At 51.2% G+C, this 15018-nt stretch overlaps 1 protein-coding gene and 1 long non-coding RNA gene across 2 annotated transcripts in view; both read right to left on the reverse strand.

Annotated features, from left to right (window-relative positions):
* Positions 1-1924: 1924 nt before the first annotated feature.
* On the reverse strand, positions 1925-2954 carry LOC121839674. The gene is made up of 2 exons (XR_006079183.1): positions 2735-2954; positions 1925-2686 (listed from the first exon to the last, which is right to left on the reverse strand). It is a non-coding gene; the product is annotated as an uncharacterized LOC121839674 (long non-coding RNA).
* Positions 2955-4005: 1051 nt separating this feature from the next.
* The window catches only part of si:dkey-109j17.5 (zinc finger BED domain-containing protein 6), a 54865-nt gene continuing 43852 nt past the window's right edge, over positions 4006-15018 (reverse strand). Inside the window, exon 6 of the mRNA XM_024405687.2 lies at positions 4006-5607. Within this exon, the coding sequence (XP_024261455.2) occupies positions 4927-5607 (681 nt within the window). The 3' untranslated portion in view covers positions 4006-4926. The remainder of the gene's footprint in view (positions 5608-15018) is intronic.

A 15018-nucleotide genomic window follows, 5' to 3' on the forward strand; every position in this document is an offset into this window, starting at 1 on the left:
ATACGTTTTGCCACCAATAATCGGTATCAGTGTTGAAAAATCATAATTGGTCGACCTCTAGTCACAGAGTCAGTATCTGTTATGACCACCATTTCCCTCATGCAGCACGGCACATCTCCTTCGCAGAGTAGATCAGGCTGTTGATTGTGGAATGTTGTCCCACTCCTCTTCAATGGCTGTGCGAAATTGCTGAATATTGGCGGGAACTGGAACGCACCGATCCAGAGCATCCCAAACATGCTCAATGTGAGTATGCAGGCTATGGACATTTTCAGCTTCTAGCAATTGTGTACAGATCTTTGTGAAAATGAGGCCGTGCATTATCTGAAACATGGGATGATAGAGGCTGATGAATGGCATGACAATGGTGCCAGAGGATCTCGTCACAGTGTATTCGAATTGCCATCGATAAAATGCAATTGCGTTCTTTGTCCATAGCTTGTACCTGCCCATACCATAACCCCATTGCAACCATGGGGCACTCTGTTCACAACACCCACACGACACCATACACATGGTCTGCAGTTGAGGCCAGTTGGACGTACTGCCAAATTCCTTAAAATTATGTTGGTGCCGGTTTATAGTATAGAAGTTAACATGAAATTATCTGGCAACAGCATTAGTGGAGATTCCTCCAGTCAACATGCCAATTGCATGCTTCTTCAAAACTTCAGACGTGTGGCATTGTGTTGTATGACAAAACGGCACATTTTACAGTGGCTTTTTGTCCCCAGCACAAGGTGCACCTGTGTAATGACAATGCCGTTTAATCAGCTTCTTGATATGCCACACCTGTCAGGTGCATGAATTATGTTGACCAAGCAGAAATGCTCACTAACAGGGGTGGAAACTAAATTTGAGAGAAATAAGCTTTTTGTGCGAATGGAAGATTTCTGGGATCTTTTATTTAATCTCATGTAACATGGGACCAATACTTTACATGTTGCGTTTATATTTTAGTTCAGTGCATATAGTACTCGAATTCATGTTGCTAAATTCAAAAGAATACAAGATAAAACTGGCTGACACCAATGAGGGTTAGAAACTTTAAAAGACAATTATCTCAGAATCCTCTCAACCATATAGCTCTCATCCTTGATTTGATTTACTGAATGGCTTTTGTGTATAGTTGTCCAATGTTGGTGAGGCATATTAACCTGTTTTAATAATACTCCTGAATCACTTTGATCAATAAAAGCATTTATTGAGTGTAGTTTTAACACAGCTGAGATTTACTTCAGTGCATTCACCCTATTGCTTCCACCTATCAAGTTGTTTCAGATCTAGTGAGGAGGGGGTAGGGTACTGTCACATTCTTAGCAATATACGTTAATGTCATTTTCATATTCTATATTTACAGCCGCATGTCTTTACTTTCTCAAATTGACCATTTAAGCAACGATGATGTCAGTTATACCAAAACAACAGAGTTCCGTCTCCAAGTTTTAATGTGGATAAATACACTCTGCAACAGAATAACTTGGGACCAGTCACAGAAATACTTTGTTAAAGGAGACATCTGCAGTTGCTGCATCCATTTTAGAACTTGAATGATATAGTAGATTTCCAGAAAACCATGATGCTCATCTTTATAGAATGAATACTGAACAGGAGGTAAAGGAAAAGCAGTCATAGTTGGTGCTCAAGGAGTACATACAGACTCGCTTTTCAATGAGAAACTCATTAGATCAGAGAGGTGTGTTGTAACAATATAGAACTGCTATTAGAGGGTCTCAAACCCAGGCCACCAGCACCAATGATAAAAGTCCTCTCTAGGACATGTACTTATTGGGCCAGTATAGCCCTGTCCTGAAGAAACCTTAACCCCTCCTCCCTAGGCATTTGATCTGAAACAAGCTGATAGGTGGAATCTCAGCTCTGTTGAAAATACACTCGAGAAAACATTTTAATAATCATACTAGTGTTTCAGGAGTATCATTTAATACAGGTTAAAATGACCCAAAGTTAGACAATTATACAGAAAGCCATTAAATTGCTGAAATAAGTAATAAATTATGAGAGAATAGTCAGATTAACTGAGACCCAACATGGAGGCGAGGCAGGAAGATCAGAGTACGATGAACCAAGAGGTTGTGAGTTCAAATCCCAGGTGAGAATAATAATGTAAAAAATGAACATGCACTATGTAATCACGTTTGTCAGAATGTGTCATATGTTTGTTGAAAACAGTATGTTAAAAGCACTGTGTGTGTGTGAATCTCCTTGACAACAGACAAATAGCTATGAGTGGATCAGTGGTTCACCAAGCAGGGCCTTGATGTGTAATAAATAAAACAATTGGGGAAATATTAAGTTCTGAGAACATGGTAAACACGTTCTATTGGACATTCAAATGAATTGTCTTTTGAAAACATTCCTTACACATCACAGGGACATTCGTATGAAAAACATTATTTAATGACCTAATGAGACTCATTTTCTAAAGTTGTGGGAATGTTCGTTGTCAGCTGGGTACAGTGTTTAGGTACAAAGCAGTCTGAAACCTGAAGGCTAAATGGACTATAGTGTTCAGGTCTGAAACCTGTAGGGAACATGGATTATAGTGTTTACATCCATAGCAGTCTGAAACCTGTAGGGAACATGGATTATAGTGTTTACGTCCATAGCAGTCTGAAACCTGTAGGGAACATGGATTATAGTGTTTACGTCCATAGCAGTCTGAAACCTGTAGGGAACATGGATTATAGTGTTTACGTCCATAGCAGTCTGAAACCTGTAGGCTTCATGAACTATAGTGTGTACAGTGGCTTGCGAAAGTATTCACCCCCCTTGGCATTTTTCCTATTTTGTTGCCATTCAACCTGGAATGAAAATTGATTTTCAGGGGTTTTTCAGGGGGTTTGTATCATTTGATTTACACACCTGCCAATCACTTTGAAGATGCAACATATTTATCAAACAAGAAATAAGACAAGAAAACAGAAAACTTGAGCGTGCATAACTATTCACCCTCCCCCCAAGTCAATACTTTGTAGAGCCACCTTTAACAGCAATTACAGCTGCAAGTCTCTTGGGGTGTGTCTCTATAAGCTTGGCACATCTAGCCACTGGGATATTTGTCCAATCGTCAGGCAAAACTGCTCCAGCTCCTTCAAGTTGGATGGGTTCTGCTGGTGTACAGCAATCTTTAAGTCGTACCACAGATTCTCAATTGGATTGAGGTCTGGGTTTTGACTAGGCTATTCCAAGATATTTAAATGTTTCCCCTTAAACCACTCGAGTGTTGCTTTAGGAGTGTATTTAGGATTATTGTTCTGCTGGAAGGTGATCCTCTATCCCAGTCTCAAATATCTGGAAGACTTAAACAGGTTTACCTCAAGAATTTCCCTGTATTTAGCGCCATCCATCATTCCTTCAATTCTGACCAGTTCCAAAGTCCCTGCCGATGAAAAACATCCCCACAGCATGATGCTGCCACCACCATGCGTCACTGTGGGGATGGTGTTCTCGGGGTGATGAGAGGTGTTGTGTTTGTGCCAGTCATAGCGTTTTCCTTGATGGCCAAAAAGCTACATTTTAGGCTCATCTGACCAGAGTACCTTCTTCCATATGTTTGGGGAGTCTCCCACATGCCTTTTGGCGAACACCAAACGTGTTTGCTTATTTTTTTTCTTTAAGCAATGGCTTTCTTCTGGCCACTCTTCCGTAAAGTCTAGCTCTGTGGAGTGTACAGCTTAAAGTGGTCCTATGGACAGATACTCCAATCTCCCCTGTGGAGCTTTGCAGCTCGTTCAGGGTTATCTTTGGTCTCTTTGTTGCCTCTCTGATTAATGCCCTCCTTGCCTGGTCTGTGAGTTTTGGTGCCATATTCTTTCCATTTTCTAATAATGGATTTAATGGTGCGCTGTGGGCTGTTCAAAGTTTCAGATATTATAACCCAACGCTGATCTGTACTTCTCCACAACTTTGTCCCTGACCTGGACTTGGAGAGCTCCTTGGTCTTCATGGTGCCGCTTGCTTGGTGGTGTTGCAGACTCTGGGGCCTTTCAGAACAGGTGTATATATACTGAGATCATATGACTTAAATAAAGTCCACCTGTGTACAATCTAACTAATTCTGTGACTTCTGAAGGTAATTGGTTGCACCAGTTCTTATTTAGGGTCTTCATAGCAAGGGGGGTGAAAACATATGCACGCACCACTTTTCAGTTTGTCATTTTATTGAATTCTTTTAAACAAGTAATTTTCTTCATTTCACTTCACCAATTTGTACTATTTTGTGTTTGTCTATTACATGACATCCAAATACAAATCTGTTTAAATTACAGGTGGTAATGCAACAAAGTAGGCAAATCACCAAGGGGGGTGAATACTTTTGCAAGGCACTGTATGTCTGAAACCTGTAGGCTTCATGGATTATGGTGTTTAGGTCTGAAACCTGTAGGCTACATGGACTATAGTGTTTAGGTCTGAAACCTGTAGGCTACATGGACTATAGTGTTTAGGTCTGAAACCTGTAGGCTACATGGACTACAGTGTTTAGGTCTGAAACCTGTAGGCTACATGGACTATAGTGTTTAGGTCTGAAACCTGTAGGCTTCATGGACTATAGTGTTTAGGTCTGAAACCTGTAGGCTAATTGGACTATAGTGTTTAGGTCTGAAACCTGTAGGCTACATGGACTATAGTGTTTTTAGGTCTGAAACCTGTAGGCTAATTGGACTATAGTGGTTAGATCTGAAACCTGTAGGCTACATGGACTATAGTGTGTAGGTCCATAGCGGTCTGTGTCGAAGTCCACAGTAGTCTGTAATTGGTCTTCAAGTTTTTGAGTCTCCATCGGGTTACATGGACAACATTACCAGCCTGTAGCTGTGTTAGTGCCTCTGTAGCTGTGTTAGTGCCTCTGTAGCTCTGTTAGTGCCTCTGTAGCTCTGTTAGTGCCTCGGGTGTAGGGCTGATCCATTAAGTCCACAGTAACCTATAGTTGGTTTTGAGATAGATGAGTGTCTCAAGGTTTTTGGGGAGAGCCCTGCCTCTGCCGGGTTGGAGCCAGTGTCTGGCCGAGGTAAAGATGGTCTCCACGGTGGAGGTCCCAGCCGGCACAGTAAACGCCCGCTTGGCCACCTGGCTGAGCTGAGGGAAGTCTATAGTCTTTCGTCTCCAGTAGTGGAGAGGCTCCTCCTCAGTGGGCTCCTCACGCAGGTACCCTGCCAGCTCCTGCTCCACGCTCTTTGCCTGCGCCGTGGGCCTTTGCTTGATGAAGGAGAACAGCTTGCAGGGCCTGCTGAGCGAAGTGGAGGAGGGAAGAGGGGACGAGGCTGGGGACAAAGCTGCGTCAGGGGACTGGGCCTGGGGGGTGAGCTCCATGCTGGGGCCCTGTGTTTGTGTGTGTTTGGTGACCTCGTCCAGGAGGACCTGTCTGTGCCAGTCAGGGTCTGAGCTCCAGGTGAGTTTGAACTGTGGGTCCAGGGTGGTGGCGGTGACGTATAGCGGGTCCTCCAGGATGGGAGCCAGGCGGCGCTCTACGGCTTGAGACAAGCCCAGCAGCAGGCAGGGTAGCTGGGGGGAGACGCACTCTGACAGGTGCTTACGGAGCCCCAGGACACAGGGCAGAGCCAGACTGATAGAGACGTGTCTGTCACCCTGTCAGGAGACAAGAACACAACCATTAACCTGTCTGTCTGTCTCTCACCTGTCTGTCTGTCTGTCTGTCTGTGTCTCTCCCCCATCTATCTGTCTCACCTGTCTGTCTGTTTCTCACCTGTTTGTCTGTCTGTGTGTGTCTCTCACCTGTCTGTCTGTCTTTCACTTTCTCTCACCTGTCTGTCTGTCTGTCTGTCTGTCTGTCTATCTGTCTGTGTCTCTCACCTGTCTATCTCACCTGTCTTTCTCTCACCTGTCTGTCTGTCGGTCTCTCACCTGTCTGTCTGTGTGTCTCTCACCTGTCTGTCTGTCTCTTTCACTTTCTCTCACCTGCCTGTCACCTGTCTGTCTGTTGGTCTCTCACCTGCCTGTCACCTGTCTGTCTGTTGGTCTCTCACCTGTCTGTCTGTGTGTCTCTCACCTGTCTGTCTGTGTGTCTCTCACCTGTCTGTCTGTGTGTCTCTCACCTGTCTGTCTGTGTGTCTCTCACCTGTCTGTCTGTGTGTCTCTCACCTGTCTGTCTGTGTGTCTCTCACCTGTCTGTCTGTGTGTCTCTCACCTGTCTGTCTGTGTGTCTCTCACCTGTCTGTCTGTGTCTCTCTCACCTGTCTGTCTGTGTGTCTCTCACCTGTCTGTCTGTGTGTCTCTCACCTGTCTGTCTGTGTGTCTCTCACCTGTCTGTGCGTGTGTCTCTCACCTGTCTGTCTCTCACCTGTCTGTGCGTGTGTCTCTCACCTGTCTGTCTCTCACCTGTCTGTGCGTGTCTCTCACCCGTCTGTCTGTGCGTCTCTCACCCGTCTGTCTGTGCGTCTCTCACCCGTCTGTCTGTGCGTCTCTCACCCGTCTGTCTGTGCGTCTCTCACCCGTCTGTCTGTGCGTCTCTCACCCGTCTGTCTGTGCGTCTCTCACCCAGTCTGTCTGTGCGTCTCTCACCCGTCTGTCTGTGTCGTCTCTCACCCGTCTGTCTGTGCGTCTCTCACCCGTCTGTCTGTGCGTCTCTCACCCGTCTGTCTGTGCGTCTCTCACCCGTCTGTCTGTGCGTCTCTCACCCGTCTGTCTGTGCGTCTCTCACCCGTCTGTCTGTCTCTCACCTGTGTCTCTCACCTGTCTGTGCGTGTGTCTGTCTGTCTGTCTCTCACCCACCTGTCTGTGCGTGTGTCTGTATGTCTGTCTGTCTCTCACCCACCTGTCTGTCTGTCTCTCACCCACCTGTCTGTCTGTCTGTCTGTCTCTCACCCACCTGTCTGCCTGTCTGTCTGTATCTCACCCACCTGTCTGCCTGTCTGTCTCTCACCCACCTGTGTCTGTCTGTCTGTCTCTCACCCACCTGTCTGTCTGTCGGTCTGTCTCTCACCCACCTGTCTGTCTGTCTGTCTCTCACCCACCTGTCTGTCTGTCTGTCTCTCAACAGTCTGTCTGTCTGTCTCTCACTCGTCCGTCTGTCTCTCACCCGCCTGTCTGTGCGTGTGTCTGTCTCTCACCCGTCTGTCTGTCTGTCTGTCTCTCACCCACCTGTCTGTGCGTGTGTCTGTCTGTCTGTCTCTCACCCACCTGTCTGTCTGTCTGTCGCTCACCCACCTGTCTGTCTGTCTGTCGCTCACCCACCTGTCTGCCTGTCTGTCTCTCACCCACCTGTCTGCCTGTCTGTCCGTCTCTCACCCACCTGTGTCTGTCTGTCTCTCACCCACCTGTGTCTGTCTGTCGGTCTGTCTCTCACCCACCTGTCTGTCTGTCTGTCTGTCTGTCTGTCTGTCAACAGTCTGTCTGTCTGTCTCTCACCCGTCCGTCTGTGCGTGTGTCTGTCTCTCACCCGTCTGTCTGTCTGTCTCTCACCCACCTGTCTGTCTCTCACCCACCTGTCTGGCTGTCTCTCACCCACCTGTCTGTCTGTCTGTCTCTCACCCACCTGTCTGTCTGTCTCTCACCCACCTGTCTGTGCGTGTGTCTGTCTGTCTGTCTGTCTCTCACCCACCTGTCTGTGCGTGTGTCTGTCTGTCTGTCACTCACCCACCTGTCTGTCTGCCTGTCTGTCTCTCACCCACCTGTGTCTGTCTGTCTGTCTGTCTCTAACCCACCTGTGTCTGTCTGTCTGTCTCTAACCCACCTGTCTGTCTCTCACCCACCTGTCTGTCTGTCTGTCTGTCTGTCTGTCTGTCTGTCTCTCACCCACCTGTCTGTCTGTCTGTCTGTCTCTCACCCACCTGTCTGTCTGTCTGTCTGTCTCTCACCCACCTGTCTGTCTGTCTGTCTCTCACCCACCTGTCTGTCTGTCTGTCTCTCACCCACCTGTCTGTCTGTCTGTCTCTCACCCACCTGTCTGTCTGTCTGTCTCTCACCCACCTGTCTGTCTGTCTGTCTGTCTCTCACCCACCTGTCTGTCTGTCTCTCTCTCACCCACCTGTCTGTCTGTCTGTCTCTCACCCGTCCGTCTGTCTGTCTGTCTGTCTCTCACCCGCCTGTCTGTGCGTGTGTCTGTCTCTCACCCGTCTGTCTGTCTGTCTGTCTCTCACCCACCTGTCTGTCTGTCTGTCTGTCTCTCACCCACCTGTCTGTCTGTGTGTCTCTCACCTGTCTGTCTGTGTCTCTCACACCTGTCTGTCTGTGTGTCTCTCACCTGTCTGTCTGTGTGTCTCTCACCTGTCTGTCTGTGTGTCTCTCACCTGTCTGTGCGTGTGTCTCTCACCTGTCTGTCTCTCCCTGTCTGTGCGTGTGTCTCTCACCTGTCTGTCTCTCACCTGTCTGTGCCTGTCTCTCACCCGTCTGTCTGTGCGTCTCTCACCCGTCTGTCTGTGCGTCTCTCACCCGTCTGTCTGTGCGTCTCTCACCCGTCTGTCTGTGCGTCTCTCACCCGTCTGTCTGTGCGTCTCTCACCCGTCTGTCTGTCTGTCTCTCACCAGTCTGTCTGTCGTCTCTCACCCCTGTCTGTCTGTCTCTCACCCGTCTGTCTGTGCGTCTCTCACCCGTCTGTCTGTGCGTCTCTCACCCGTCTGTCTGTGCGTCTCTCACCCGTCTGTCTGTCTGCGTCTCTCACCCGTCTGTCTGTGCGTCTCTCACCCGTCTGTCTGTCTCTCACCTGTGTCTCTCACCTGTCTGTGCGTGTGTCTGTCTGTCTGTCTCTCACCCACCTGTCTGTGCGTGTGTCTGTATGTCTGTCTGTCTCTCACCCACCTGTCTGTCTGTCTCTCACCCACCTGTCTGTCTGTCTGTCTGTCTCTCACCCACCTGTCTGCCTGTCTGTCTGTATCTCACCCACCTGTCTGCCTGTCTGTCTCTCACCCACCTGTGTCTGTCTGTCTGTCTCTCACCCACCTGTCTGTCTGTCGGTCTGTCTCTCACCCACCTGTCTGTCTGTCTGTCTCTCACCCACCTGTCTGTCTGTCTGTCTCTCAACAGTCTGTCTGTCTGTCTCTCACTGTCCGTCTGTCTCTCACCCGCCTGTCTGTGCGTGTGTCTGTCTCTCACCCGTCTGTCTGTCTGTCTGTCTCTCACCCACCTGTCTGTGCGTGTGTCTGTCTGTCTGTCTCTCACCCACCTGTCTGTCTGTCTGTCGCTCACCCACCTGTCTGTCTGTCTGTCGCTCACCCACCTGTCTGCCTGTCTGTCTCTCACCCACCTGTCTGCCTGTCTGTCCGTCTCTCACCCACCTGTGTCTGTCTGTCTCTCACCCACCTGTGTCTGTCTGTCGGTCTGTCTCTCACCCACCTGTCTGTCTGTCTGTCTGTCTGTCTGTCTGTCTGTCTGTCTGTCTGTCAACAGTCTGTCTGTCTGTCTCTCACCCATCCGTCTGTGCGTGTGTCTGTCTCTCACCCGTCTGTCTGTCTGTCTCTCACCCACCTGTCTGTCTCTCACCCACCTGTCTGGCTGTCTCTCACCCACCTGTCTGTCTGTCTGTCTCTCACCCACCTGTCTGTCTGTCTCTCACCCACCTGTCTGTGCGTGTGTCTGTCTGTCTGTCTGTCTCTCACCCACCTGTCTGTGCGTGTGTCTGTCTGTCTGTCACTCACCCACCTGTCTGTCTGCCTGTCTGTCTCTCACCCACCTGTGTCTGTCTGTCTGTCTGTCTCTAACCCACCTGTGTCTGTCTGTCTGTCTCTAACCCACCTGTCTGTCTCTCACCCACCTGTCTGTCTGTCTGTCTCTCACCCACCTGTCTGTCTGTCTGTCTGTCTCTCACCCACCTGTCTGTCTGTCTGTCTGTCTCTCACCCACCTGTCTGTCTGTCTGTCTGTCTCTCACCCACCTGTCTGTCTGTCTGTCTCTCACCCACCTGTCTGTCTGTCTGTCTCTCACCCACCTGTCTGTCTGTCTGTCTCTCACCCACCTGTCTGTCTGTCTGTCTCTCACCCACCTGTCTGTCTGTCTGTCTGTCTCTCACCCACCTGTCTGTCTGTCTCTCTCACCCACCTGTCTGTCTGTCTCTCTCTCACCCACCTGTCTGTCTGTCTGTCTCTCACCCGTCCGTCTGTCTGTCTGTCTGTCTCTCACCCGCCTGTCTGTGCGTGTGTCTGTCTCTCACCCGTCTGTCTGTCTGTCTGTCTCTCCCACCTGTCTGTCTGTCTGTCTGTCTCTCACCCACCTGTCTGTCTGTCTCTCTCTCACCCACCTGTCTGTCTGTCTGTCTCTCACCCGTCCGTCTGTCTGTCTGTCTGTCTGTCTCTCACCCACCTGTCTGTGCGTGTCTGTCTGTCTGTCTCTCACCCACCTGTCTGTGCGTGTGTCTGTCTCTCACCCACCTGTCTGTCTGTCGCTCACCCACCTGTCTGTCTGTCTGTCTCTCACCCACCTGTCTGTCTGTCTCTCACCCACCTGTCTGCCTGTCTGTCTGTCTGTCTCTCCACCTGTGTCTGTCTGTCTCTCAACCACCTGTGTCTGTCTGTCTGTCTCTAACCCACCTGTCTGTCTGTCGGTCTGTCTCTCACCCACCTGTCTGTCTGTCTGTCTCTCACCCACCTGTCTGTCTGTCTGTCTCTCACCCACCTGTCTGTGCGTGTGTCTGTCTCTCACCCGTCTGTCTGTCTGTCTGTCTCTCACCCACCTGTCTGTCTGTCTGTCTCTCACCCACCTGTCTGTCTGTCTGTCTCTCACCCACCTGGTCTGTCTGTCTGTCTCTCACCCACCTGTCTGTCTGTCTGTCACTCTGTCTGTCTGCCTGTCTGTCTCTAACCCACCTGTGTCTGTCTGTCTGTCTCTCCCACCTGTCTGTCTGTCTCTCACCCGTCTGTCTGTTTGTCTGTCTCTCACCCACCTGTCTGTCTGTCTGTGTCTGTCTGTCTGTCTGTCTCTCACCCACCTGTCTGTGTCTGTGTCTGTCTGTCTGTCTCTCACCCACCTGTGTCTGTCTGTCTCTCACCCACCTGTGTCTGTCTGTCTGTCTGTCTGTCTCTAACCCACCTGTGTCTGTCTGTCTGTCTCTCACCCACCTGTCTGTCTGTCTGTCTGTCTCTCACCCACCTGTCTGTCTGTCTCTCACCCACCTGTCTGTCTGTCTCTCACCCACCTGTCTGTCTGTCTGTCTGTCTCTCAACAGTCTGTCTGTCTGCCTGTCTGTCTCTCACCCTGTCTGTCTCTCACCCGTCTGTGCGTCTGTCTCTCACCCGTCTGTCCTGTCTGTCTCTCACCCACCTGTCTGTGTCTGTCTGTCTCACCCACCTGTCTGTCTGTCTGTCTCTCACCCACCTGTCTGTCTCTCACCCACCTGTCTGTCTGTCTGTCTCTCACCCACCTGTCTGTCTGTCTGTCTCTCACCCACCTGTCTGTCTGTCTGTCTGTCTTCTGTCTCTCACCCACCTGTCTGTCTGTCTGTCTGTCTGTCTGTCTGTCTCTCACCCACCTGTCTGTCTGTCTCTCACCCACCCACCTGTCTGTCTGTCTGTCTCCCTCACCCACCTGTCTGTCTGTCTGTCTGTCTCACCCACCTGTCTGTCTGTCTCTCACCCACCTGTCTGTCTGTCTCTCACCCACCTGTCTGTCTGTCTGTCTCTCACCCCACCTGTCTGTCTGTCTGTCTGTCTCTCTGTCGCCCACCTGTCTGTCTGTCTGTCTCTCACCCACCTGTCTGTCTGTCTGTCTCTCACCCACCTGTCTGTCTGTCTGTCTCTCACCCACCTGTCTGTCTGTCTGTCTCTCACCCACCTGTCTGTCTGTCTGTCTGTCTCTAACCCACCTGTCTGTCTGTCTGTCTCTAACCCACCTGTCTGTCTGTCTGTCTGTCTCTCACCCACCTGTCTGTCTGTCTGTCTGCTCACCCACCTGTCTGTCTGTCTGTCTCACCCACCTGTCTGTCTGTCTGTCTCTCACCCACCTGTCTGTCTGTCCTGTCTGTGTCTGTCTGTCTGTCTCTCACCCACCTGTGTCTGTCTGTCTGTCTCTCACCCACCTGTGTCTGTCTGTCTGTCTCTAACCCACCTGTCTGTCTGTCGGTCTGTCTCTCACCCACCTGTCTGTCTGTCTGTCTCTCACCCGTCCGTCTGTCTCTCACCCGCCTGTCTGTGCGTGTGTCTGTCTCTCACCCGTCTGTCTGTCTGTCTCTCACCCACCTGTCTGTCTCTCACCCACCTGTCTGTCTGTCTGTCTCTCACCCACCTGTCTGTCTGTCTGTCTCTCACCCGTCCGTCTGTCTGTCTGTCTCTCACCCGTCTGTCTGTCTGTCTGTCTCTCACCCACCTGTCTGTGCGTGTGTCTGTCTGTCTGTCTGTCTGTCACCCGTCCGTCTGTCTGTCTGTCACCCGTCCGTCTGTCTGTCTGTCTCTCACCCACCTGTCTGTGCGTGTCTGTCTGTCTCTCACCCACCTGTCTGTCTGTCTGTCTGTCTCTCACCCACCTGTCTGTCTGTCTGTCTCTCACCCACCTGTCTGTCTGTCTGTCTCTCACCCACCTGTCTGCCTGTCTGTCTGTCTCTCACCCACCTGTGTCTGTCTGTCTGTCTCTAACCCACCTGTCTGTCTGTCGGTCTGTCTCTCACCCACCTGTCTGTCTGTCTGTCTGTCTCTCACCCGCCTGTCTGTGCGTGTGTCTGTCTCTCACCCGTCTGTCTGTCTGTCTGTCTCTCACCCACCTGTCTGTCTCTCACCCACCTGTCTGTCTGTCTGTCTCTCACCCACCTGTCTGTCTGTCTGTCTGTCTCTCACCCACCTGTCTGTCTGTCTGTCTCTCACCCACCTGTCTGTGCTGTCTGTCTCTCACCCGTCTGTCTGTCTGTCTGTCTCTCACCCACCTGTCTGTCGTGTGTCTGTCTGTCTGTCTGTCTGTCTGTCACCCGTCCGTCTGTCTGTCTGTCTGTCTCTCACCCACCTGTCTGTGCGTGTCTGTCTGTCTGTCTCTCACCCACCTGTCTGTCTGTGTCTGTCTCTCACCCACCTGTCTGTCTCTCACCCACCTGTCTGTCTGTCTGTCTCTCACCCACCTGTCTGTCTGTCTCTCACCCACCTGTCTGCCTGTCTGTCTGTCTGCCTGTCTGTCTCTCACCCACCTGTGTCTGTCTGTCTCTCAACCACCTGTCTGTCTGTCTGTCTCTCACCCACCTGGCTGTCTGTCTGTCTCACCCACCTGTCTGTCTGTCTGTCACTCACCCACCTGTCTGTCTGCCTGTCTGTCTCTAACCCACCTGTGTCTGTCTGTCTCTAACCCACCTGTCTGTCTGTCTGTCTGTCTCTCACCCACCTGTCTGTCTGTCTGTCGCTCACCCACCTGTCTGTCTGTCTGTCTCTCACCCACCTGTCTGTCTGTCTGTCTCTCACCCACCTGTCTGCCTGTCTGTCTGTCTCTCACCCACCTGTGTCTGTCTGTCTCTCACCCACCTGTGTCTGTCTGTCTGTCTCTCACCCACCTGTGTCTGTATGTCTGTCTCTAACCCACCTGTCTGTCTGTCGGTCTGTCTCTCACCCACCTGTCTGTCTGTCTGTCTCTCAACAGTCTGTCTGTCTGTCTGTCTCTCACCCGTCCGTCTGTCTCTCACCCGCCTGTCTGTGCGTGTGTCTGTCTCTCACCCGTCTGTCTGTCTGTCTGTCTGTCTCACCCACCTGTCTGTCTCTCACCCACCTGTCTGTCTGTCTGTCTCTCACCCACCTGTCTGTCTGTCTGTCTGTCTCTCACCCGTCCGTCTGTCTGTCTGTCTCTCACCCACCTGTCTGTGCGTGTGTCTGTCTGTCTGTCACCCGTCCGTCTGTCTGTCTGTCTCTAACCCACCTGTCTGTCTGTCTGTCTGTCTCTCACCCACCTGTCTGTCTGTCTGTCGCTCACCCACCTGTCTGTCTGTCTGTCTCTCACCCACCTGTCTGTCTGTCTGTCTCTCACCCACCTGTCTGCCTGTCTGTCTGTCTCTCACCCACCTGTGTCTGTCTGTCTCTCACCCACCTGTGTCTGTCTGTCTGTCTCTCAACCACCTGTGTCTGTCTGTCTGTCTCTAACCCACCTGTCTGTCTGTCGGTCTGTCTCTCACCCACCTGTCTGTCTGTCTGTCTCTCAACCGTCTGTCTGTCTGTCTGTCTCTCACCCGTCCGTCTGTCTCTCACCCGCCTGTCTGTGCGTGTGTCTGTCTCTCACCCGTCTGTCTGTCTGTCTGTCTCTCACCCACCTGTCTGTCTCTCACCCACCTGTCTGTCTGTCTGTCTCTCACCCACCTGTCTGTCTGTCTGTCTCTCACCCGTCCGTCTGTCTGTCTGTCTCTCACCCGCCTGTCTGTGCGTGTGTCTGTCTCTCACCCGTCTGTCTGTCTGTCTGTCTCTCACCCACCTGTCTGTGCGTGTGTCTGTCTGTCTGTCTGTCACCCGTCCGTCTGTCTGTCTGTCTCTCACCCACCTGTCTGTGCGTGTCTGTCTGTCTCTCACCCACCTGTCTGTCTGTCTGTCTCTCACCCACCTGTCTGTCTGTCTGTCTCTCACCCACCTGTCTGCCTGTCTGTCTCTCACCCACCTGTCTGCCTGTCTGTCTGTCTCTCACCCACCTGTGTCTGTCTGTCTGTCTCTAACCCACCTGTCTGTCTGTCGGTCTGTCTCTCACCCACCTGTCTGTCTGTCTCTCAACAGTCTGTCTGTCTGTCTGTCTCTCACCCGCCTGTCTGTGCGTGTGTCTGTCTCTCACCCGTCTGTCTGTCTGTCTGTCTCTCACCCACCTGTCTGTCTCTCACCCACCTGTCTGTCTGTCTGTCTCTCACCCACCTGTCTGTCTGTCTGTCTGTCTCTCACCCGTCCGTCTGTCTGTCTGTCTCTCACCCGCCTGTCTGTGCGTGTGTCTGTCTCTCACCCGTCTGTCTGTCTGTCTGTCTCTCACCCACCTGTCTGTGCGTGTGTCTGTCTGTCTGTCTGTCTGTCACCCGTCCGTCTGTCTGTCTGTCTCTCACCCACCTGTCTGTGCGTGTCTGTCTGTCTGTCTCTCACCCACCTGTCTGTGCGTGTGTCTGTCTCTCACCCACCT

This window comes from Oncorhynchus tshawytscha, linkage group LG16 (genome assembly GCF_018296145.1).
Source record: "Oncorhynchus tshawytscha isolate Ot180627B linkage group LG16, Otsh_v2.0, whole genome shotgun sequence".
Classification (NCBI taxonomy): Eukaryota; Metazoa; Chordata; class Actinopteri; order Salmoniformes; family Salmonidae; genus Oncorhynchus; species Oncorhynchus tshawytscha.